This window comes from Anthonomus grandis, chromosome 8 (assembly GCF_022605725.1).
Source record: "Anthonomus grandis grandis chromosome 8, icAntGran1.3, whole genome shotgun sequence".
In the NCBI taxonomy this organism is placed as follows: Eukaryota; Metazoa; Arthropoda; class Insecta; order Coleoptera; family Curculionidae; genus Anthonomus; species Anthonomus grandis.
Genome location: NC_065553.1, coordinates 15888270 through 15912650, shown reverse-complemented (window position 1 = coordinate 15912650; position 24381 = coordinate 15888270). Strand labels below are relative to the sequence as shown.

General features: G+C 33.1%; 1 protein-coding gene across 2 annotated transcripts in view; it reads left to right on the top strand.

Moving 5' to 3' along the window:
- The window catches only part of LOC126739902 (peroxidasin), a 44719-nt gene extending 20584 nt beyond the window's left edge, over window positions 1-24135 (top strand). For both annotated transcript variants that reach the window (XM_050445726.1, XM_050445727.1), the window contains exons 2-19: window positions 4413-4628; window positions 9973-10044; window positions 15734-15966; window positions 16025-16342; window positions 19125-19397; window positions 19453-19577; window positions 19630-19773; window positions 19836-20036; window positions 20097-20350; window positions 20406-20581; window positions 20860-21086; window positions 21144-21364; window positions 21416-21539; window positions 21596-21864; window positions 21919-22158; window positions 22208-22441; window positions 23033-23509; window positions 23569-24135. In XM_050445726.1, the coding sequence (XP_050301683.1) occupies window positions 4413-4628; window positions 9973-10044; window positions 15734-15966; window positions 16025-16342; window positions 19125-19397; window positions 19453-19577; window positions 19630-19773; window positions 19836-20036; window positions 20097-20350; window positions 20406-20581; window positions 20860-21086; window positions 21144-21364; window positions 21416-21539; window positions 21596-21864; window positions 21919-22158; window positions 22208-22441; window positions 23033-23509; window positions 23569-23728 (3964 nt within the window). In that variant the 3' untranslated portion in view covers window positions 23729-24135. The remainder of the gene's footprint in view (window positions 1-4412; window positions 4629-9972; window positions 10045-15733; window positions 15967-16024; window positions 16343-19124; window positions 19398-19452; window positions 19578-19629; window positions 19774-19835; window positions 20037-20096; window positions 20351-20405; window positions 20582-20859; window positions 21087-21143; window positions 21365-21415; window positions 21540-21595; window positions 21865-21918; window positions 22159-22207; window positions 22442-23032; window positions 23510-23568) is intronic.
- Window positions 24136-24381: the final 246 nt, after the last annotated feature.

The window sequence follows — 24381 nt, the reverse complement described above, 5'->3', positions numbered from 1 at the left end:
AAATCTAACAATTTTACACACTAGACTAGACACTCCGTGTAATATCTCCAATTTTCTAAACACTTGTGATTTTTGTATTTAGTCAAAGCCTTATCACGTTCCTTTAAAATAAATCTTAAGGTGTCTGTCAACCAGGGAGCTGGCTTTTTACTGACTCTCATAGTTCTGTAGGGTGCATGAATATTAAATAAATAATTAACATTTTGTTCTAAATATTGAACTTTTTTATTTATGACCTCAAGATAATAAATATTATCCCAGTAAATCTGTGATAAATCGATCCTAAAATATATCTCATTAAAATGCTTAAAATTGCGGATGGTTATAAATTTTTGTTTTTGTCTTTTAACTACTAATTTTAAAGTGCAGAAAGGTATTTGATTGTGACCACTTAAACCTGAAATAACGGTGCCACTTTTATGACAAATATCTTTAGTATTGATAAAAATGGGATCTAAGCATGTTGCAGTAGTATTTGTTATACGAGTTGGTTCATTTATTAATTGTACGTACCCAAAACAGTTAAGCATAGAATATAATGAATTAGGTTTTAACATATCAATATTTAGATCTCCGAGAATTACTGAATAATCATAGGTCAGTAAAAGAGGTGGAACAACTTCTTCCAGGAAATTTATAATTTCAAACGCTTTCGATTTAGGAGGCCTGTATATTATAAGTATTGCAATATACTCGCTTAATATGGCTGCTTTGTCATGCGCAGTTTGACTGCAATAATTTTTTTTATAAAAAAATCTAAAAATCATTACATCATTTAATTTCATCTTGATACTAGAAATGTTAATTTAATGTCAATATTGGACTTAATTGGGATTCTAGAAGAATGGAGAATTACTTTGACTTAAATTGTTTCCTTCTGTCATATACAGGGTGTCCGTAGTTAGCAATCATATTTTACGAATTTCAAAGCTCCATTTCTCGCTTTTTTAAATGGAACACCCTGTATATTTTTTATCCATTTAATGAAGATTTTATACATGAACATTTTTTATTATGTAAACATATTAGCTATCTTTAGTCGTTTTAATACGTTCCTGAAAACTTCTTTCTACTTCATGTAGCATTCTATTTAATTCATCATTCTATTCTCAATACGTGCGCCGTTGTCGATGTATGAAGCTGTATTGCCAAATTGACTTCAAAAGTATTCTTAATACGAATTGCAAATATTTAAAAAAAAATAAAATAGACAAAGGTGAAATTCCCAAAAGCACATAAAACATCTTAAGCCAGACGTATTTTATACTCCACCCACACAATAATTTGACATGACAGTATATTGTATTTCGCATTTAATCCATGCAAACTTAGCACATGGTTTCTGACCGTGCGTACTTACAGTTATAAATCGGCATGACCTCATCTACTAAAAAGCGAGAATATTATTAACTAACAAACATGGTATCGGTACACGATTACCGCAAACCACATACGCGTAGTAAACACACAAAATTTATTTAATTCCCTTTCATAGGCGATTTAATATATTTTTTTTATTAATAACGACCGCGCGCTCCTTCGTATTAAAATTGAACCATAATTGCTTGATGAATAATGATGTATTAATAGGTTGTCCAATTTATTTTAAACAAGCTGTTTTGGCCCCGTTGATTTATAAAATCGATTTTGGGAATTGGGTTTAATTGCTCACCGTGATGAGGAAATTTATGTCTCGTTCTATTTTGCTTTTGAATAACACCATAAAAGTAATCATTTTAATTGGAAGTAGTCCATGTACAAATCAATGAGTGCGTAGCCTCTTTACTCTTAGTTCTTTTTTATTTGAGCGTGGCTTAGTCACAAATAAATTATTTTTTAACACAAACTTTAAAAAAATTTTAATAAAATAGATCCGTAAAGTAAAAACCGACTAAAAATCGTTGAATGCATTGCCAGAAGCTATAGAAGAAGCTATAAGCTATTTTCTACTTTAATGTAACTACTTTTATAGCGAGCTATTGCAGCATTTTCTAACACGATATACAGATACGTATGTAAAAATACAGATATGTAAAGTATGTATACAAAAAATATTTTATAGTGGTAGTTAAAAGTATAAAAACTAAAGAAAGTTACCAACAAGCAGAACAAGTTGAACTTGTTCTGCTTGTAGCTTTGAACAGTCTCCTGAGGAAATAGAAAATAATTCTGTTTGCAGTATTGAGAATGGTTTCTGAATAGTTGACTTTTTATCCAAATGATCTCATAAATGTTCAAAGGGATTAAGATCCGGGCACTATAAGGGTCTGTTATATTTAATTTTTGTATTTCACAATCACCTCAATTGCATTTTCTTTTTAGAAAAAAACGACATGGCATTTTCAAATATCCTTATATGTCCTTCAATATAGAAACGTTCATTATATTATTAATTATAATAACCTTACCTCAGTAACACCCAAATACTCTATTACCATCATGTTTTATTGTTGGCATTTGATACTTGTAGCTGGATTTTATCCAGACATTATGTTTGGAGACTGGACTCTTGTCACTAAATAACTCACACTTCATTTTTGAAATGTAAATATTCCAAGTTCTCAGAAAATATTTTCTTTCAATCATTTTTGGATGCTGTCTTTCGAACCTTTATCGATATTGTTTTCATTTCTTCGATGTATTAATAGATCTTTACCCCTAGTTTGTTTTTTAGTTTGGACAGGCCTTAGCAGCCACAAGTAAATTATTTTTTAACAGAAACGTTAAAACATTTTAGAAGGTTTTGCAAGACAAATTTTAATTAATTTCAAGCATATTATCGAGATTTAGTATGAACAAATGACCAAGTCTTAAAAATTTCATACAAAATGCAATTTATTATTTTCTGTATCCTGTAAGGTCACAATATGAGATAAAGAGATATGCTTGCAGATGAATAAATTAATCTTTATGAATTAGGGTCTGATTGGTTAAAACGCGCAGCCGCACCTTAAATTTACCTACTAAAGTGAGTCTCTTACTATAGGATGGCAAAGACACACAAATGTGCAAAATAAGACCATTAGGTACAGAGAAATGCACATAGATAGACAGGACTACCTGCATAGAATCATCGTAAACCAAATACTTTTTTTAATTATATTACACGATAAAATGTAGTATATTACACAGACTTGTACTATGGTTCTATTCTTAAAGCACTACATTTAAAGCCAAAATTCATAAAAAAATTAAAACTTGAAACTCAAAATTTCATAGTTCGGCAACGTTAATAATTTGTTTGCAGTCAAGCAGCTTGCTACAAAATTTTCGTAAAAGCATAGCGCGATGTTGCAAGCTTACGTAAAATTCTAGAAAGATCAAATTCTTGTAAAATAAGCTTAAATACTTACTAAATAAAGAACGGCATAAATGTTGGAAGGTAATTCATAAAACCTACATGACACAAGATATCTATATTGTTTCATGCGGCTCTTTATAGCCTCTTCTTAGATCTCCATCAGGATATTCCCTGACGTTTTTCTTATTATATTATCTTACTACCTGCAATTTTAAAAAAAAAAACAACTTGGGCATAAATGCTCACTACGAGGATACTGTGGGGACCTACCCATAATAGAATCTATATTCTACCAATGAGAACATCAAAAAATTAAATACAATATTAAGTGGCAGTTTTAAACATGTCCATCTTATCCCCGAATCCATTTTATCCTCGGTCACACAGTTAAACAAAATTCGTAATAATATTTTAAAATTACCAAGACAGGGCGACATATGTATACACAAAAGTATTTAAACCAAGACCATAACAACGAAATGTACATAAATTACCCGCACAAAAACATGAAATCCCAAATTCTTTCCTATAAACCAAACCTTATATTTCGAAAGCCATCAAATGTCAATAATCCACTCTCGATTTAAAATAGCAGGAAAATTGGGAAATTAAGGTGGAAAATAGAGACGCAAAATCTACAGTGTCATAAATATCTCTGTTTTAATTTTTAAGTGTACATGTTTTAACATATAAAGCCTCTTCAGACCCAGGTAGTAAATAAAGGATGCAGAACTGCAGAACCCAAATGGTTACTTTTTTAATAAAAATCATAGCAGCAAAATTTTTTAAATATAACGTTCAAAAGAATGCGATAAATGCTCTTTGTACTTTTAAGTACAGTCCTGTCGCATCTTTATTAAGTGAGTGCGCAAAAAAGTGGTGAATGCAGCCACAGAGTTGCATCAATTTCTTTAGAGAAGAACGACAGGAGCGTAGTTAGAATTTTGTTTTTTCTTTTTCGAAATTTAAAAAAAAAAAAAGTTTAAAACCAATTATTCTTCAAATTTGTCGCAGTTTTAGCAGAAGATTCTAATTTGGTGCAACAACGTCTTAATGAAATCAAGCTAAAAAATTAATATTTCTACTAACTTCAGTTTTTTCTATTTTATAGCGACCTTCGATTTAATCGGATCAGAGATGTTCCCGACGGTTTCTTTAAGAATCACAAAGGAATGGTGTCTCTGCTGCTCAACAATAATTTCTTAACCGCCTTGACGAATGCTACATTTGAAGGACTGTACAGTTTACAAAACTTGTATTTATATAAGAACAGAATCAAGTACATCGAGAGTGGGACTTTTAGGCATATGGCAAGATTGGAAAGACTGTAAGTATCTATATAAACAATATATATTATTTATATGTAAAACCATGTGTATTACTTTTTTTTAATATTTGTTACAATATTCCAGTAAAATCAGACTAAACTACTTAAGTGACACATGTTTTCCTGAGATATTCCAGGAGTGTCAGTTTATTCAAAAAATATGTTATAAAGTTAATATTTACTTTTTCTGATGAAATTATCGAGAAATTGAAAATAAACCTGCGATGCAAAAAATAAATTGGCCCAATGATTTTTATTCTTACACTCGTTATAAAAGAAAATATTTATTTTTGGACGTGTGAATCTTATTAACGTCCGAATTTTTATTATTAAAAAATAGATATGATTTAAACAATAATATTTTATAATTTAAAACAAAAAAGTTCTATCAAATCTTCTCATCAATCCACGCCAGTGCAAAAGTTCATATCCGCGACGGCTAAGTATATGTAAGCAAGTGCAAGAGAAGAGTTTATTTTTAAATAATCCAAACAGGCTAAACTAACAATCAATCAATCATGGCACTTACCATAACACTTTCCAGTGTTTTTCTTGGGGCCATATACTTAACGAGAGAAGTTAGTTTTAAATTGAAATTACCGTCCTTCCTTTTAGTCTGTAATAAGATACGTTTGCTATGTAATATAAAATAACAATTCAATGCTCGAGGGAAGCACAACAAATATGGGTTTGAAGAAACACAGTAAAAGATCTTGTACTATTAAAATAACATTTATAAATATAGGTATTATGTTTGTGGTTATTTATAGTTTCAACTCTATAAGCCATGTGCCACAAAGAATAAAATGAACAATTCTAGCTAGTAATCTAATAAGATTTGTCATATGAGGGACGAAAGTAGGCTATTTTCTACTGACTCTTTACCAGTTTCTTAAAACATTCTAATTACCCACCACCCAACATTGACCAAATTACCCAACACTTCGAAGACGATCTCAAGGGGCTTGGGATAAGTATAAAGAGGTGAGGAAGCGCTTTAAGATAAAGGTGAGAAGTAACCAAAGACCTTGCTGGCAAAGGTTCTGTAGTCAACTAGAAACAATGTACGCGGGTCAAACTTCTCAGCTTAGACAAAAGGTATCTTTATCTAAGCTGAGAAGATATGACACAGATGGACAAGCACTAAAGAGGAGATACTAAAACATCTCCTTGTATCACACTTCCAAGGGCGATGCGCTTACGAACCGGTCAAGAACTATAAGGAGCCATGATTAGAGATTAGCTGGATACATAGTGCCCGACGGTACTATCAAATAGGCAGTTAGTGAATTCTATTCATACAAGACAGCTGGGCCAAACGGAATAATGTCAAAGATGCTGCCAAAGATGAAGACCTGCAGGAGCGGTTTCGTAATGCATTACTTGAAAAAAGGGATGACCCGGAACATTTGATATTGCTGGTGCAAGCGTATCCGTTAAATGTTGCAAGGTTTGAAAAACGAATTTCTGGGAAATTCCGCCAACCTGGAAGCTAAATTGCTGGAAAAATATGCAAAACTGAAAGAAAACCTCTTTCACACAGAGTGATTTCGGCCAGATTGGAAAAAAAGATTTTGAAAGACAATGTTAATTTGAAAGAGGAATTAAAAGAAGAAATTCTGGAAAAATATTTTTCGCTGAAAAAGCGAATTCTTTCATTGGAGGTTAGGATGCAGGACGTTCAAAACAAAATCGCAACATTGATCGTCAACACTTTCGATGAGTGGCCCTGTAGACTTTCAGCAGTGGACAACAATAACAAAGTTGTGTTAATACAAAATTTCTTGGACTGATGCACTTCAATCTGCCTCTATTTGATTGTACTACATAATGAAATATTCATCAGCGTCAGTTTGAAGCATCTGCAAAAGCGATTGGTCACCGAGAGAAAAAGCGACTGCTCTAACAGTGTTTTTGAAACGAGATGCTGCTTCTCTCCTAAAAAGAATATCCCCTGAAGAGCACGAAGTCTACGATCTTGCAGATGCGTTATGGCCCTCAGTAACAACTGGAACGTGTCTACCACAGGCAGCTGAAAAATGGGTGCCAGAAGTCAGAGGAAGTCTCGCAAGAATTTGAAGCTGATAGTGCACATTTGGTTGGACTGGCATATTCAGATGTTTAGAAAAGGATCATGGAACAGTTGGCAGTTCAAGCATTCCTGGATGGACTCTGCGATGGTGAAATGAGGCAGGCCTCCTTACTAACTACCACCTAAGCTACTAGATCCACGAACAGAGGTCCTTGAATTCAAAGGTGCCAAGAACACGAACAAAGGCCAGGCTTGGTTCCTGCAAGTGATTCGTTAGGGAGGAGAAAGTAACTGCCAGGACCGGAAGATCTAGTGCTGGAAATGTGGTAAGGTAGGTCAAATAGGAAGGCACTATGTAAGACATGAACACATTGTAAATAAGTGTTTCTAGTAACCTTAAGACATTGTGTTTAGTCTGTACGTGTGTAACAAATCAGTTGAATTTTTGCACATCGGATATTTTAATTCACATATAAAAAAATAGAAAAAACGCGCAAAACATATTTAAATTGGTCAAATTCTTCTAACATATTTAGTTGTTAAGGGAAAGAAAAGAAACAATTCAAATCTCCACTGTTTAAATAAATACTTAATGTCTTTATTATACCAAAATGTACAAAGGCGAAGTCTAGCCTAGGGCTAATCAACTTCACCTCTAATTACATGAACAAAAATATATACCAAATTACATAGATAGCAGTTATAGAAGAAGATAATAGAAAACCCGTGAAATCTATGAAATATATCTTGAGTTGGAAAATAAGCAATGACATAAAACGCAAAAAAAAGAAGAAAAAAAGTATGTACACATTTTCCCTTTAAACTAGTAGGAGATCATATGTAACGTGAGAAAATGCGACCTTGATTTTACTTTAAAACCAGCAATGGACATGCACTTAAGTAAATTCGGAAGTTGTTGTTTGTTTGGTAAACATTTTAATTTGCTCGGTTCGTTTCGGCTATTGCCATTGTCAAGAGCAGTCTTGTTTATATGTCACTCTCATACAAATTCAATACTTACATAAAAAAAAACAATAGAAGCAGTAATATTAAATTAAAAACACTAAATCACAAACCTAAAAGGGCCCTGAGCAAAAGCAAATAAATCCGGACTATATCATATATTTTAAACATCACTAGTCAGAGCAAATACCAACAAATGTATAAGTACCTGGTGCCCGATCAAAAGCAAATATATTTTACCAGCCAATCAGGATCTGGAAAAGTTGATCAGATGACGGAAGGTTTACGCGCTTGGCGCTAGAGTTCGTTTGATGTTCTTATTATTCACTTGTTTTAGAACAGTAGGCGATATTTTAGTAAAGTATTTAAATAAATAAAAGTGTTAGTATTACAATTTTTTGCCATGAGATTGACGAAGCTTTAGTGACAGTTAGGGAAGCGGCGAAAGGTAGCAGAAAGAAGCAAAAAAAAGAAGCGAAAAAAAAGCGGGACTTGCAGACTTCTGGGTTCGAAAGTTTTTGTGGCATGTAAGCATAATTCCGCACTCTTTTCACGTAACAAAGTTCGTCCTATGGTAATGCCTTGTTAATTCGTGGAAAGTTGCAATCGTGTGGGAGTATGCTCAACGTAGCAAAATTGCAACGTTAGATAAGTGTCTCAGATATTAAAAAGAAACACTGACATCAAGAAAATTACCCAGTTAAACCTTACTCGTTTAACGTTATTTGTGTGCTAATACAGACTAGAAATACTGTTACTGTGTGTAAAAAGTTGCTCATGCATTTGACTTGTTTGAAAAATAATAGGCCAAACAACATTTGCAAAGTAATAAAAGTGCCGGAGAGTGCATTGCAGAACGGAGAGGAGGAGATCGTATTGTCCATAAATCAATAAAAAAAGAAAAGGTCAATAATTCATAGGAAATAAGTAGTAAAAAGTCTGTACGAATTTATTTGCACAATGAACTCACGCAAAATAGGCTGCTTGCAATCTATAATGCATCTATTGCTCCTGAATTTCAAGTGTCTAGGACAATCTTTCAGAGAATTTTTTCACAATTTAACATTTGTTTCAAATCGCCTGCTTGCGATGTCTGTACATGCTGCACGAGACTTTCACTGCAAATAAGAAGTGACAAAGATAAGGCAAACAAAAATAAATTGCAACTGGAGAAAATAGTTCATAAAATGAAAGCAGCTGCATTCTATTCCCTTGTGTGGTGATGATGATGATGATGATGATGATGATGATATGATAACGTACTATTTTATATGCAATAAGTAGAGCCTTTACCAAAGACACCAATTCGGCAGGCGTTTTATTCTCGTCAAGTCAGTGTTTACTGTTTCTGTGTTGTTGACCAATTCTCCAAAGAACCATTTTTATATACACGGACAAAAGATCAGACTTTCTTGAAAATAATATTCGAACTTGTGGTAAAAAAACGTTAGATTGTTTTGTGACGGATGCGCGAGACTGAACAAAAACAACATTGTGCTTCATGCTTTGATGGCCTGTTTGTCCAAAAATCGTGAGAGCTCTGTCCAGAATATAACTCGTATTTTCCAATTCGATGCTACAGTTTTTTGCCTGCCGACAGAGTGTTTGAAAGGGCGGAACGAAAATTGAAGAAACTGACCACTATAGTTTCCAGAGAGGAGTATTTTGAAGGCCCGAAAATGACATGTTGATTACCGTTTAGGTCAACTATATGGTAAAATATAGAGAGAATATAAAAGTTTTTCTGCTTAAAACTGGTATCCAAACATCCTCGATGATGGAGCAACCGTATGAATTAATAACAGTAATAACAACAATTTAGTTGTATTACTTGTAATTATCTGTAGATAATTTCTGTAAGAGTTAACTGATTAAATGTAAATAAAATGTTTTAAATTTTATTTTTTAACATTTGATCTCTCTGAAAACCCGCGATTTCTTAAGTTTAAAGTTAAGGCAAGTGCCGAAAATATTACCAAAAAAATAGGCAGTATAAATATTAAATCTATTTTTGTAAGATGTAGATAACATTTACATCGATATAATGCGCCCACTGGTATTAATTTATTCCATATTATGCGTGACGTGTTCCTACCAATTTACAATTTCATATACAATTAACACCAAGTAATTTATATATTTAACCCTTTTAATTATAATTATTTAATTTACCTAATCAGCTATTTAATTATTTTGCTTCCTTGTTTAAATAAAATGAAGATATTTTTGATGTTTTAAGAATGATAATTTGAAAAAAATATTGGTAAACTTTATTGCTCATATATTTTTAATTATCTATTTACTCAAAAGCAAACGTCATTCTGATGATAAACTACCAATGATTTACAGGTATCTACAAAGTAACGAGCTTCAAGAGTTCAAAGCGGCGACATTTTCCGACCTACCATCTTTGGATCGTCTGTAAGTATCTCCACTTTACAACATCTAGAAAGACATAAGAAAGAACTTAGCATCGACCCATTGTAAAGAAACCTCGTTTTCTATTAAAACCCGGAGAACGTGAGTTACGGGGCATTAAAGGCCTGAATGCCGTGTTGTGTGTTCCCACGGCCACACTTCATCATGCATTTTGTTTTCTTCTGTAAAGCGGGCTTGGTACTTGATGGCGTATGCCATGCCAACCGCACACAAAGAGACTAATAAACAATTCGTAATTATTATGTCTAATGTATGTGCCGTATTGTAATTTAAATAAGTTGTACTGCCATTAAGGAATTGTTTATATAGTTAACAAATTGCTAGCGTATAGTGGGTAGAGGATTAATGAATTTGTTGGCAGGCTTTTTGATGTCACAGGTGGTTTTTTGTTTGATCTCTGGACTTATATGGTGACAGATTTTGCAAATTGTTCTTAGAAATGCAAGTAAAGTATTGTTTGGGTTTTTATAAAAAAGTGTATGATTCGCTATTCGACAAACTCTTGAAATTATGTCGTTTTAAAAAGATGGACTCTCATGTAAAGAAAAGAGCGAAAACATGTTATCAAAGGCTATATATTTAAACCATTATATATTGAAATATATAGAGTTCGATGTTAGTTCCACTTCTTATCAAAAGTTTAATTGACTTGTTTTATTTTTTTATTTTATTTACACTATTCAACAGAAAAAATCCAATTATTGAGGGAGACAAAAAAAATACAACACTACAGAAACTACATACTAAAGAAAAACAAAAGAATTTATTATCAATAATAATAATAGTGCTTACAATAATATAAGAAAAAAATTTATGGTTACTAAATTTTATGGTTACTATCTAGAAAAAGTATACTCTTGATTTCGGACAAACTGCAGTTGAATATGTCACATTGATCATGAACAAAATTAAAAATAATACACGCTCTGCGCATTGGGGAGAATTTTCAAATATTCCGTTTTAGGTCTATAGATAAGTAAAAAGTTTCAGAATTATTAGATGATTAGATAAAATACAAATTCTACAATAAATCGAATGAATTAATTTTATTACTTAAAAGTTGCTGATGTGGAAAGCCAATGGGTGCACTCCGTCACATTTATATGAAAGAAACTTTAAAAATTTACACTGAACACATAAGAGAATTTTTTGAGACTAAAGATATTATTAAAGGTCTGTGCGTTCCTAATGACAAAATCCAGCATTGGTTAACTCCGAATTATAATAAGTCTTATTAGTTATACAGGGTGTTAGTAAATAAGTGCCATAAACTTCAGTGGGTCATTCTGCATGGAAAAATAATGACAGTTTGCTATATAAATGTATGTCCGAAAATGCTTCGTTTTCCGAGATACGGGGTGTTAAAGTCTTTTTTAAAAATTGACGATTTATTTATTGCTCCGAATCCGGTCGAGATATGCAAATGAAATTTGGAGGTTTTTAAGAAGTAGTTATCGCGCATTTCTTGACATGCAATTAAGAATTTTATGTTTACCATTGCGACGCGCATACGGGTAATGATCTCAATTTTTTAAAGGAAAAAATGGTAAGTCTTTTAGATGTTATAAATTAAAAATAATTTTTCAATATGTGACAAAAAACCTCTCTCACCAAAAAAAAACTGCACGCGTATTTTTCATTTCTTTATTACATTATTAAGAACCATCTTATCTTAAGAATACAACATTACACAAGAACAACAATAGAAAATAACAATACTAAAATTGTAAATAGACGCAAAGCTACAAAAAGTGTTCAAAATGACCTCCCTCAGACGTTACACAAGATTCAACTCTTTGCCTCATTGATTCTCGTATTCGCGCAAACATTCCTAATATATTTCTTATTATCTCACAGCCGGCTATAATTTGATTCCTCAGGTCATCAACATTTTCGACGGAAGTGGAATAAACTAATGACTTAAGAAAACCCAAAATGCAAAAATCTAGAGGATTTAAATCTGGCGATCGAGCAGGCCAATGTTCTGTACCTTTCCTACCTATCCAACGATTTGGAAATACTGTATCTAAGCGATTACGTATATTGATACTAAAATGGGCTAGTGCACCATCATGAACCATAAGTGTTGCCTCAGCTGTAGAGGAATTTCTTCAAAAAGAACAGCTAACTCTTCCTGTAGGAATTGAAGGTAAGATTCTCCTGTTAGGCGTTGTGGGAGGAAATATGCGCCGATTAAATGATCGTCAATTAATCCAAGCCATACATTTACTGAAAACTGATGCTGAATATGAGCCTCAAAGATTCCAATGTGGATTCTGCTCAGCCCATAAGTGATTGTTCTGGAAATTTCGTATGCAATGTCTTCCAAAAGTAACCTCGTCAATAAATGAAATACAATTTAAAAAAATTAGGAATTTGAGCGATTTGATGAAAAAACCATTGGCAAAAAAATCGACGCGGAAAATAGGTAGTAGAGCTTACACACGTTGAATATGAAATGGATACAAATGATTTTCTTTGAGAATTTCAAATACAGTGCAATTGCTTACATTCAATATGTTGGAAAATTTTTCGAGTACTTGTTTCAGGTGACTTCACAATTAACTCCAGAACTGCTTCTTCTAGTTGCACCGTTCGTACTTCTCGAGGGCGCCCGCAGTCAGCCGTTTGTTTCTTAAACGTACCATTTTCACGCATAAAATGCATATCTGACAGTTCCGCATTTGTAAAATTTTAAATTTTTTTCGATAAAAGAAAAATTAATTACTGATTAATAATAACTAGAAGCTTAATAGTGAAGGAACGCTAATTTGACATTTCGTATTTCGCAGATGAATGTTGACATTTTGTATTGAATATTGGATAAATGTTAACAGTAGCCTACCAGATAATGTATTAAACAAAAGAAAAATATGCGCCAAATTTTTTTTTTTCATAAAAACGGCGCCACATACGAAAAAAAGATAAGAGAGGTTTTTTGTCATAAATTGATCGAGGAATTCAAATTTTTTTTTGAATTGAGTTCATTACCCGTATGCGCACCAATGGTGAACATAAAATTCTTAATTGCATGCCAAAAAATGCGCCGTAACTACCTCTTAAAACTCTCCGGTTCAGAGCAATAAATAAATCGTCAATTTTTAAGAAAAACTTTAACACCCCGTATCTTGAAAAAGATAGTAACATAATATATAGCAAATGGTCATAATTTTCCATGCCGAATCACCCCCTGAAGTTGGTCGCACTTATTTACCAACACCCTGTATAGCTCATAAGCTATCTAAAAACTTCTTTGCAAGGTCAAAGATATTACTAAATCTTCGATGTCATAAGGATCATGATCATATTATTTGTTGAATTTTTTTTAATGTATTAGTATTTTTAATGTATATTTTTATTTTATTCATGTTTCAGTGTGATCATCTTTCATCCTTTTCCCAACACCACCGGCATTCCGGGTTGTCAATACCTATGTTGTGGAAATGGCGCATTTGTCCAGTTGAAAGAGCTTTCACTAGCCGTATTTCGCGTCTCTTTAAGCACAGTAGTTGTCTACCGAACACAAACTCATTTTATTAATTTCATTACTCTTTTTTCTTATTTTTTTAAATTCTTTCTTGGCAATAAGTTGAATATTATTTTTGTAGTTATATGATAATTAACTGGTGGGTTTTTAGTTTCGCCAAAGGTTACGCCGTCCCTGAATCTAATAAGATCAAATACAAATTAATTTAATTGTTTCCTTTGCCTTTTTATCAATATTTAATTTCTTTTACCAAATAATTTTTTTCGTCAAACGGTCATGAAAGTATGAAGAAAATATTGAAGCTACAAGCTAAAACAACTCTTAAACCCCTTAACACCTTGAAATCTGTAATATTCGGTTTCCTCAGAACGTCCATACCAACCGGTAGTTAACTTAAGTGTAATTTCACACTTATTTCCCCAATAAGACTTGCCAGCAATTTACGAGAAGCTGCATCATTACGAAAATTATTTCTACACGAGTAATATATATACATAGTATCACTAGCCTTCCTGCCACATGTGTTAATTCCGTAAAACAATTTAAATATATGTAAATAGTTTTACTAATACATAAAAATAATTTGTTTTTAAAATTCCTTATATTTACATAATCCGTATCACTATGTAATAAATTAATTAATGCAAAGCAGAGTAAATGTTATTTACAGTTAGCAGCTTTATCTGTTTAATAACGACCATAAATCACACTCTCATGAGAATATCTTGAAATAATTGCCCTGACCTTATATAGTTGATTATCGGGGCTTAACAGTTAGAAAGATTTGACAGGATAATATATATAAATATTTGGGTTTCGACTTCTTTCTTTGCTCTTGTGGCATAATTTTTATTTACAGGAAAGTTATTAAATAAATGTATATTGTTTTGAAATTTGTTTGCGTAAGTAGTTAAAAGTTACATATTATGTAGATCAGTTGTTCTAAGTAATTAGCAGTTAGTTAAGAGAGCGAGAGAGAGAGGTGGTAGTATGTTAAATCAGCCAATGAATTTCTTTGTTAACAAATATTGCCAAAGTGATGTTTGAAAAAAAATTAGTCGATGATGGTCATTTAGAGCCGAAAGATAAATTTAAACTTAATAAAACTCACATGCTTTGGAAAAAAAGACCAGTTATTTTAAACAATATATTTAATTAAGCGTACTTAAATATTAAAACATTATTTTCTGTATAATGTCGAAAATAAAAAAAATGAAGGCCATAAAATAAACTATAAAAACTATAGGACTTATAGCTTTAGTAATAATTTTTTATAAAACTAACTTTTCAGGGGTAAGTTAATCGAAAAAAAGTAAGCGATATAATCTCAAATGCTACAAACGTAAAAACTGTTTAAGAAAATTATAAAACGCCACTAAACGCAGAAATAACTACAATTCATCAGATGTTTTCTAGAATAATTTTATTGTTTCTCAAAAAATAAATAAAAATAAACTAGTCAAAAATTTCTGATAAACTCAAACCCTTGTGTCTGAGACTTGTGCTAATTTTAAACCCTCTGTCCCCCTGATGATGGCCACTGCTGTGACCGAAACATGTTGGAAATTTTAATCAATATGTCAATTAAACGAGTGCAGGGAGATTGTAGATTATTTATTTTACCTTGCCCTACGACTCCACTGCAAGTATGAACTATTTCTTCACTATAGTCAAAAATCGTTAAAATATCAATCTCTTTCATAACATAAGAAATATAAGCCAAATTATAGACAAAATACCGGATTTTAAATTTAATAAAACAAAACTTGCTTAAGGGAAAACAATTAACTTTGTTCAGCCATGCTTCATTCGAGTTTCGCTATATCAGCTTCATCTTTTATAGACAAGGCAACTTGTAAGTAGTTTTAGATTAGTTTATTATAATAATATCTAAAAAGATCCTCTGATGAATGTTTATGTGCAATGTCAAGTTTTTCAAAGAAGAGTTGCACAAACATTTAAGTTCCATAGCGCTCGTAAATGATTTTTAATAGACTACCTCAAAACTGCATAAAATATTCAAGATTTAACTCTAAAAATAAATAATTTTCAAAATAACACAAAAAATCCTAGCTCAAATAACCATCATGATTCATTTTACTTTCCCGATACTGTCGAGAGTGCCACAAACAAACAAAAATCAGAACATATTAATACAAATATCAAATTTCTCTTTTATTTTAGTTACCTTTATAACAACCATATCAAACAAATACCAAAAGGAGCATTCAATCACTTACCGAAGCTGAGAAGACTACGCTTGGATCATAACGCATTAATTTGCGATTGTAAATTAGCATGGCTCTCAAAAATGCTGACAAAAACCGACTCCTTGCAGGCTTCGGCTCACTGCGCAAAACCTACGGAAATGAGCGGAAGAAGTATTATCGGGATGGCACATAAACATTTCCACTGTGGTACCAATATTATTTAACATAAAACACACTTATTTATTAAATATTTTATTTATCTTAGAACCTCCCAAAATCGTGGAAAATCCTGAAGATATCCAAATAACCATCGGTGGAACAGCCATATTTAAGTGCTCCGTACAAAGTGACGAGGAACCATCGATTGTTTGGATGAAAGAGAACGAGGAGCTTATTCCAGACAATAAAAAGTACAAATTAATGGATAATGGAACTCTGATGATCCAGAACACCGAAGAAACAGATGGGGGCTACTACGAATGCTTCGCTAAGAATCCCGAAGGCGAAGTGAGATCCAGACCAGCCAGGATGGTAGTTGATAATGGCTTTCAAAGTGAGAATCAAGTCATTGAAGGATCTTATGGTAGGTCGAGGATTTGTTGAAGCTCATTCCAATCAATTTCTTCCTAAGGAATTAAATGTTTATAGGGTTCCAGCAGGAATTGCTCCGAAGAATTTATAACTAGTTATAGTTTTTTTCATTTCATTTTATTTATTAAAATCCTTAATTTTTTGATATTTATTGTGGAGATTTTTTTATTTTTCTATTATCATATAATTTTTTAAAATTTATTATCATTGGCTTCCCTCGCATTTTTTTCGCATTTTTGGGTGCGATTGAAATTATTTTGGCCTTACTGTCTTGTGGAGTAATCAAACATATTACCATAGATTGCATTAATTTTTTGCATTTCCCAGACACTGGACATATCTATCAGGAAAATTAAGACATTTATAATTTTTTTTTTAAATTTTAGTCCTTCTTCTGGAACCATGACCGTTCAAAGATCGTTGGCCATCATGTTGACAAATAGTGTTTTATTGAGAGCTGATCGGAAAAGTTGGACTGTAGATTTCCCGTACCATTGCCTCAATTTCTTTAACCAAGATGTACTGTTTCTTCTTGGATTACGCTTGCCTAGGAATGTTTCCTCTATAATAAAATGCAAAATCTCTTATTTCCCCAGATGTTTCATGATATGGCCAAAATATTCTAATTTGCATCGTTTGATAGTTTTAAGTACTTCTAAATATTTTGCCATGCGATTGAGAACTAACTAATTTTGTGTACCCAATTGATTTATAGTAATTGCCGGTACATTATACAGGGTGGTCCAGTTTAAACGTCATTAATTTTAATACGTTAGAGAAAATTTTCATTATAAATTTTTTCTCAGAAATGTTTAATAACAAAGATACAGGGGTTAAAAGTAAGAATAATTATTTATTTATTTATCATAACTTACAAGTTACAAACAAAGTGACAAAAAAGTTACTCTTGCAAAATTATGATTTAAGGCACTGTTTTTAAAATATCTTAATTTAATTGTTTAGAAATACCTGCTAACATGAAGCAAAAATGTATAAAAAAAAGAAATCGGGCTTGGATTTGTCAAAAAGTTGAATATAAAAGATGATCAAAAATCATTATTTTATTTAACAGGTTCAATTTAAGATTCAAGCTTAATTTTCTTTTTTATTTTTAAAGTTTTTGGAGCATTTTAACTTGCGTTTCTGTACAATTAAATTAAGACATTTTAAAAACAGTGCCTTAAATCATAATTTTGCAAGAGTAACTTTTTTTCTAAATTAAATGGAGAATCTAACAGTTGACTTCTTATAAAAAAATATTTTAACACCTCGCAGATTTGTTACGCCACTGGCAATTTTTTTAAAAATTTCAGTAGTTGACAATTCACTACAATAACCTGCATGCGAAATTTAATTAAAATTGATCTGGTAGCTTAAAAGTTATGATAACTAAATAAATATCTGTATCTTTATTATTAAACATTTCGGAGAAAAATTTTATAATGAAAGTTTTTTTTTTTATCACGTATTAAAATTAATGACGCTTAAACTAGACCACCCTGTATAAATCTCGAATGATTGTAGACGTTTGATCATTATCTCGGTGAGTCTCCATGATGCTGCCATGCCGTACGAGAGAAAAAAAATATAGCAGCGTACCATCTTCATTGGCAATTTCACCGTTAAGTCGTTACCAATTAGTACTCTTTTTAAATTCTCAAAGGCGGCTCGAGCTTTCTCTATTCTCGTTTTGATCTCCACAACTGGGTCTCACTGATCATTCATGTTGCTATAATACTAACCTACACTAACCTATAAACTCTCCGACTTTGTGCCATGGACCATGATACCATCATCCCCAATATTAGTTTCTTATCTTTATCACAATCTTTAGCGCAATCAGTGATAATAAGAATAACATCGGCTTATCTGATATTATTTACGTCGACCCCGTTAATATCAATTCCTTCAGTGGCATCAGTAAGAGGTTCATGGAATATTTTTTCTGAATAGAAGTTGAAAATCAATGGTGGCAGAATGGATCCTTACCGCACTTGGCAATTATACAAATATCTTTGCCATCTATCACTGTTGGTTTAGAATTTATAGCATCTTGTCATGACGTATTTTATCTAAAGCATTTTCGAAACTGATTGGATAATAGAACACACTATAATTCCTATTACGGGATCAATTTGGTTCAGCACATGAATAGTAAACAACACCACTTTAATTTCCTAGGTCTCTCCGAAAACCTGACTGTTTCTGATTCTTTCTTTGAACTTATTATATACCCTATCGTGGATCACTCTCAAAAATATCTTTAAAACGTTGCTCATTAGACTAGTTGTTCGATGGTCTTTACATTTGGTTGCTCTATTCTTCTACGGGATCATGACAAATATTGATTTCAGCCAACCCACCGGTATTATTTTAGTCTCGTAGATGGAGTCAAAACGTTTGTTTTAAAATTTCAGTTCTTGGTTCTTGATCAGATCCAGTTGCTTTCTCATTTGTGGCTTTTACCGAACGTTCTACTTCATTTCTAGTAATTGGTGGTCCTGATATAGCATCAATCATATCACATTCCGAATTGTTCTTTTTTCAGGAATATGAAGTCTCAGTTTCTTCGTACGTACATTTTCTAGTTCTATATTTAACAGTCTTAGAAAAATAAATTTCCTAGGCCAGTCATTGAACTAATATCCTAATGAAGGAACTATCACTATCATAACGATCCATTATGCCAGCGATAAGAATTAATGGTGCCAGAAAATCGAAATGCTTAAAAAATTATTCCAATCTAATAAGCTTATCAAAATTGTTGCTTACAGAAATGCCAAAATTAATTTTGGCCCCAAAAACAACATCAGTGACACCTGGGACAAGACAAGTACGTTTGGACTGTAGAGCCATCGGAAACCCCCCACCACGCATCACGTGGTCACATAATGGCCGAGAAATAGCACCATCTTACCGTCACTTAACCTCTCCCGATGGTTCTTTAACCATTTTGGACATAGAGGAGTCGGATCATGGTAGTTACAGATGCGAAGCCTCCAATTATAATGGAAGAGTATCCGCTGAGGCAAATATACTAATTAAAGGTAATCATTACAACTCATTAGTGAGTTAAGTAGTTATGTGAAAACTTCTTTGCAGTTGCTCCAATATTCTCCATCCAGCCGGAAAATATCAATGTAATTACTGGTAAAAGTATAAGACTAGTGTGTGTAGCATCCGGAACCCCTGTACCTCAAATGATATGGTATAAAGATGATTTAGAAGTGAGTATCATTAGAATTTAATAATTTCTTCTTATATATGGTTAACTTTAAGATTGTCCCTTCTGATGACCGTGTATACTTCAATGCCGACAGGACCACTCTAGAAATAATCAATGCAATAGAAACAGACTCTGGACTCTATGTATGCGAGGCCAAAAACGAATTGGGATCCAGAGAAGTCAGTGCTAGGGTCAAGGTAAGCTATACTCGCTTATATTAAAAGTTTTGTAGAATATTTTAGAATAAAAACTCTTTTAGGTATCACAATCTGACGATAGGCCTCCAAAGCTTATCTACAAACCATACAATATTGAGGCTTTTATAGGAAGTACTATAGAGTTACCATGCAGGGCCCAGGGTGATCCAAACCCAGGCATTACGTGGCAAAAGGATGGAGCCAGGATGCAAAGAACTGGAAGATTTAAAATTGGACTAACTGGAAATTTATATATTTACAAGGTAATCGAGGTTGGACTTATAAATAAAAGGAATAGTTGTTATATAGGAAATCTGAATTAGGTGGCTCCAGAAGATCAGGGCATCTATGAATGTCTGGCTCAAAACGTGCATGGACGTGATTCAGCAACAGGCTACTTAACAGTAAAAGAAGATCCAGCGGTAAGAACCGGAGCAATCAGTAATATAGGTGATAAATTTATTAAAATAGCCTTCACGGAAGCTTCGAACGAAATTGATAAAGCCATAAACAATACTATCGAAAACTTCTTGCACAACAAGAGTCCCTCATCCTCCGAGTTGTTCAGGATTGTTAGGTAGTATTAAAAATTATTTGAAAAAGCTGACATTGATAACTGATGTTTTGTTTAGATACCCAGATGCCCCAGCTCGTGAACTGGCCAGAGCAGCTGAAGTGTACGAAAGGACTTTGGTGAACATTAGGAAACACATAAATAAGGGTCAATTGCAAATGAACAATACTCAAGTATTTGATTACCATGAGGTACTGTCTCCACAGAAGTTGGATTTAATTGCTAGGTTATCAGGTAAAAGAAATTGGTAAAAATAATTATTCTATCACTAAATTAAGCTGATAGCGTTGGTGGTTTAGTTGTTGCCACGTCTTTCTCCCTATTTACTTAATGAGCCTGAGAATGCTTTGGAAAATCTACCTTTTTTTTAAAAAAAAAAACGTATTTTTGATTTGAGCTCATCATTTCCAAAGCTAAACTGAGTGGTCTCTTTGCCCACATGTTGCCATACTACATATCATTCAGTACCCATTTTGTTTTAAGTTAATCTAAGAAATCTCAAAATTTATTAGGTTGTATGGCCCACAGAGAAGGCACTAACTGCTCAGACATGTGTTTCCACTCAAAATATCGAAGTATAGATGGCAGATGTAACAATCTGCAACATCCTACTTGGGGTTCTAGTCTAACAGGTTTTCGGCGAATCTTAAAACCGATATACGAGGACGGATTCAGCAAACCCGTTGGCTGGGACAAAGGAAAATTATACAATGGATATCCAAAGCCTGCTTCCAGAAAGGTTAGCACATTAAAAATTTGATAAGATATTAAAGTGCTGAATTAAAGTTTGCTGTAGGTTTCAACCTCTTTAATATCGACCAGTAAAATCACACCAGATGCAGAAATCACGCATATGGTAATGCAATGGGGCCAATTCTTGGACCACGATCTGGATCACGCGACCCCTAGTGTCAGTTCAGAGAGTTGGGATGGGATCGACTGTAAAAAGTCATGCGACTATGCTGCTCCTTGTTATCCCATGGATGTTCCAGAAGATGATCCTAGAATAAAAAATAGGTAACATAGATGCCTTTATAGTAGATTTGAATGTAATAGTTCTTCTTGTAGGCGCTGTATAGATTTTGTAAGATCTAGCGCTATCTGTGGATCTGGTATGACTTCCATATTTTTCGATTCCGTGCAGCACAGAGAACAAATCAATCAGTTAACTTCCTACATAGATGGTTCAATGGTAAAAAACATGGATCTTCCTCTATCTCAATATATAAAGTCTTACATGTATTGTAGATTTATGGCTTCTCTGACGAGTTAGCAAGAGAAATAAGAGATCTGGACTCACCCTTGGGTCGCCTGAAAGAAGGCGTGGTTTTCCCAGGTAGAAAGCCGCTGCTTCCTTATGCTACAGGTCCTCAAGGCATGGACTGTCGAAGGAATCTATCGGAAAGTGATTTGGCCTGTTTCTTGGCCGGTGACATTAGAGCAAATGAACAAAGTGGCCTCACTGCTATGCATACGGTTTGGATGAGGGAGCATAATAGACTTGCCAAAGAACTTAGGTTCGTAAATTTTCCAAAAAAGATATAATTTAGTTCCAACAAATATTCTTTTAGGTACCTTAATCCTCATTGGGATAGCGACATGTTGTACCATGAAGCCAGAAAAATAGTCGGAGCAGCAATCCAGCATATCACCTACAAACACTGGATGCCCTTCATAGTAGGTCCTGAGGGGTTAAATATACTTGGAAAGTATGAAGAGTATAATCCTCAATTAAATCCAAGTATCTCGAACGTTTTTGCTACAGCTGCTCTAAGATTTGGACACACTTTGATTAATCCAGTCTTGAACAGGTTAGATTCAATTAGGTTCGTATCAAAGTTACAAGACATTTTTCTGTAGGCTCGATTGGGAGTTTAAGCCAATACGAGAGGGTCATCTACCGCTACACAAAGCGTTCTTCTCGCCTTGGAGGATAGTGGACGAAGGAGGAATAGATCCTTTGATGCGCGGAATGTTCGTCACAGCGGCGAAAAAGAAACTTCCCAAAGAAAATCTTAATACGGAACTTACGGAGCGGTTGTTTCAGACCGCGCATGCTGTGGCTTTGGATTTGGCAGCTATGAACATTCACAGGTACTTACTTAATTCTGTGACAAAAATTGCTTCTTTTGTATTATCAGATTCCAAAAAAAAACAATCAGACAAAATAGATTAGGGCTCCCGAAAATGATAATCTTTTTTTTTTTTTTTAATTTGAAGTCGCAATAATCCGGACGAATATGATATTTTATGTAAAAAAATTATGATAAAACGCCGGCCTTAAATCCTTTGAAATAAACTTGTACATAAAAAATCTTCATCAAAGATTTCAAATCCAGACCTGTCTGGCTGCAAATAAGCGTCAAGAGTCTGAATATTAATTTGAAAATCTGTTTTTTAAGGAAAGGTAATTTTTGTTCAAAGTTGGCTCTAGAGATATGTTCGATTGTGTTGCATAAAAAATATTTAATAAATATAAATATTGGGAGGACATGTTAAGTATACACCACATAAAAACTTTTCAACATCCGGACTATGCCCCTCAGATCAAAGAAACTAGATTAACATTAACGGGAACTATAATGTCATATTTACATCGATATACGTCCATTATCATAAATGTAGGCACATGTATAATGAGCACTCTCTTCTTGATACAAAATTAGTACGTCCATTTTTACTTAGGTCTCGAGATCACGCACTGCCTGGCTACATAGCATTCCGGAACTTCTGTAACATGTCAAAAGTATCCGACTTCGAAGATTTAGCAACCGAAATATCAGATCCTGATTTAAGGCAAAAATTAAAGGAACTTTACGGTCACCCGGAAAACATCGACGTATGGGTGGGAGGAATATTGGAAGACCCCGTACGGGGTGGAAGGGTTGGCCCACTATTTAGATGTTTACTATTGGAACAGTTCAGACGGTTAAGGGATGGAGACCGTTTTTGGTACGAAAACCCTTCAGTATTTAAGCCCGAACAGTTAGTGCAGATAAAGCAGTACTCTTTGGCCAGGGTACTATGTGATAATGGTGATAATATTACTAGAATTACTGAGAATGTTTTTGTGCTGCCTGAATTGCAAGAGGGAATTATTAGTTGTGAAAAGATACCAAAAGTAGATTTGAAATTGTGGAGCGAGTGCTGTACGGACTGTAGGTATGTAGATGGAGTTATATCATTATAAGCAATTATGATTTTTAAATAATTATTTCTAGGTATACGGGTCAATTAAACACAATAAGCCGACTGAATGCCAGAAGTAGGCGAAACGCAGAAACAGAAAAGAAGCATGAAAAAGAACTAAGGCAGCTGAGAAACAGGGTGTCTGAGTTAGAAGATAGACTAGATAAGGCCTTGAGAAAAATAGAGCTTTAAAGCGTGTATTTTTTAAAAACTATTCATTATTTTCCTAATAATAAGCTAATAAGTGCTTAAGCACGAATTATTATGTAAATAGTTCGATAAATCGCTTTTAAATAATAGGAATATAGAATTTAAAGGCCTTTAAAAACACTGTTATGTGTTTAGCTTAGGAATTTACCGGTCTAATAGTTTTAACTTGTTTTTGTTGTGATATTCTACGTTTAAGCGTTATTTTTACATTTTTAATCTGCAGTGCCATTTTGCTAACTAACTCGCCTGATTAAATGGAAAATATGCATGGCAAAAACCATTATTTTTCTTAAACTTGATCTATTTTGCTTTAATATTTTGTATAACAAACAAATCAGCACTGCTATGTGTATTACATATTTTATGTAATAAAGAAATGTACGAGAAGAGTTGTAATATTGATTTTTATTTAGAATATTGTGATCGAGTACAAAGCATAAGATATACCTAATAATATTTGAAATTAACTTCAAACAGTTTTTAAGCGTTTAGAGATGTAAAATGTAGATGTTATAGAGATGTTTCACACATAATTGAAATTAGTAAAGTGAAAAATAACGGAGATACAAGGCCTATTATATGTTATTTAACGGAATAAATCTCAATATTCATGGAATATCCCACAAATATACCAA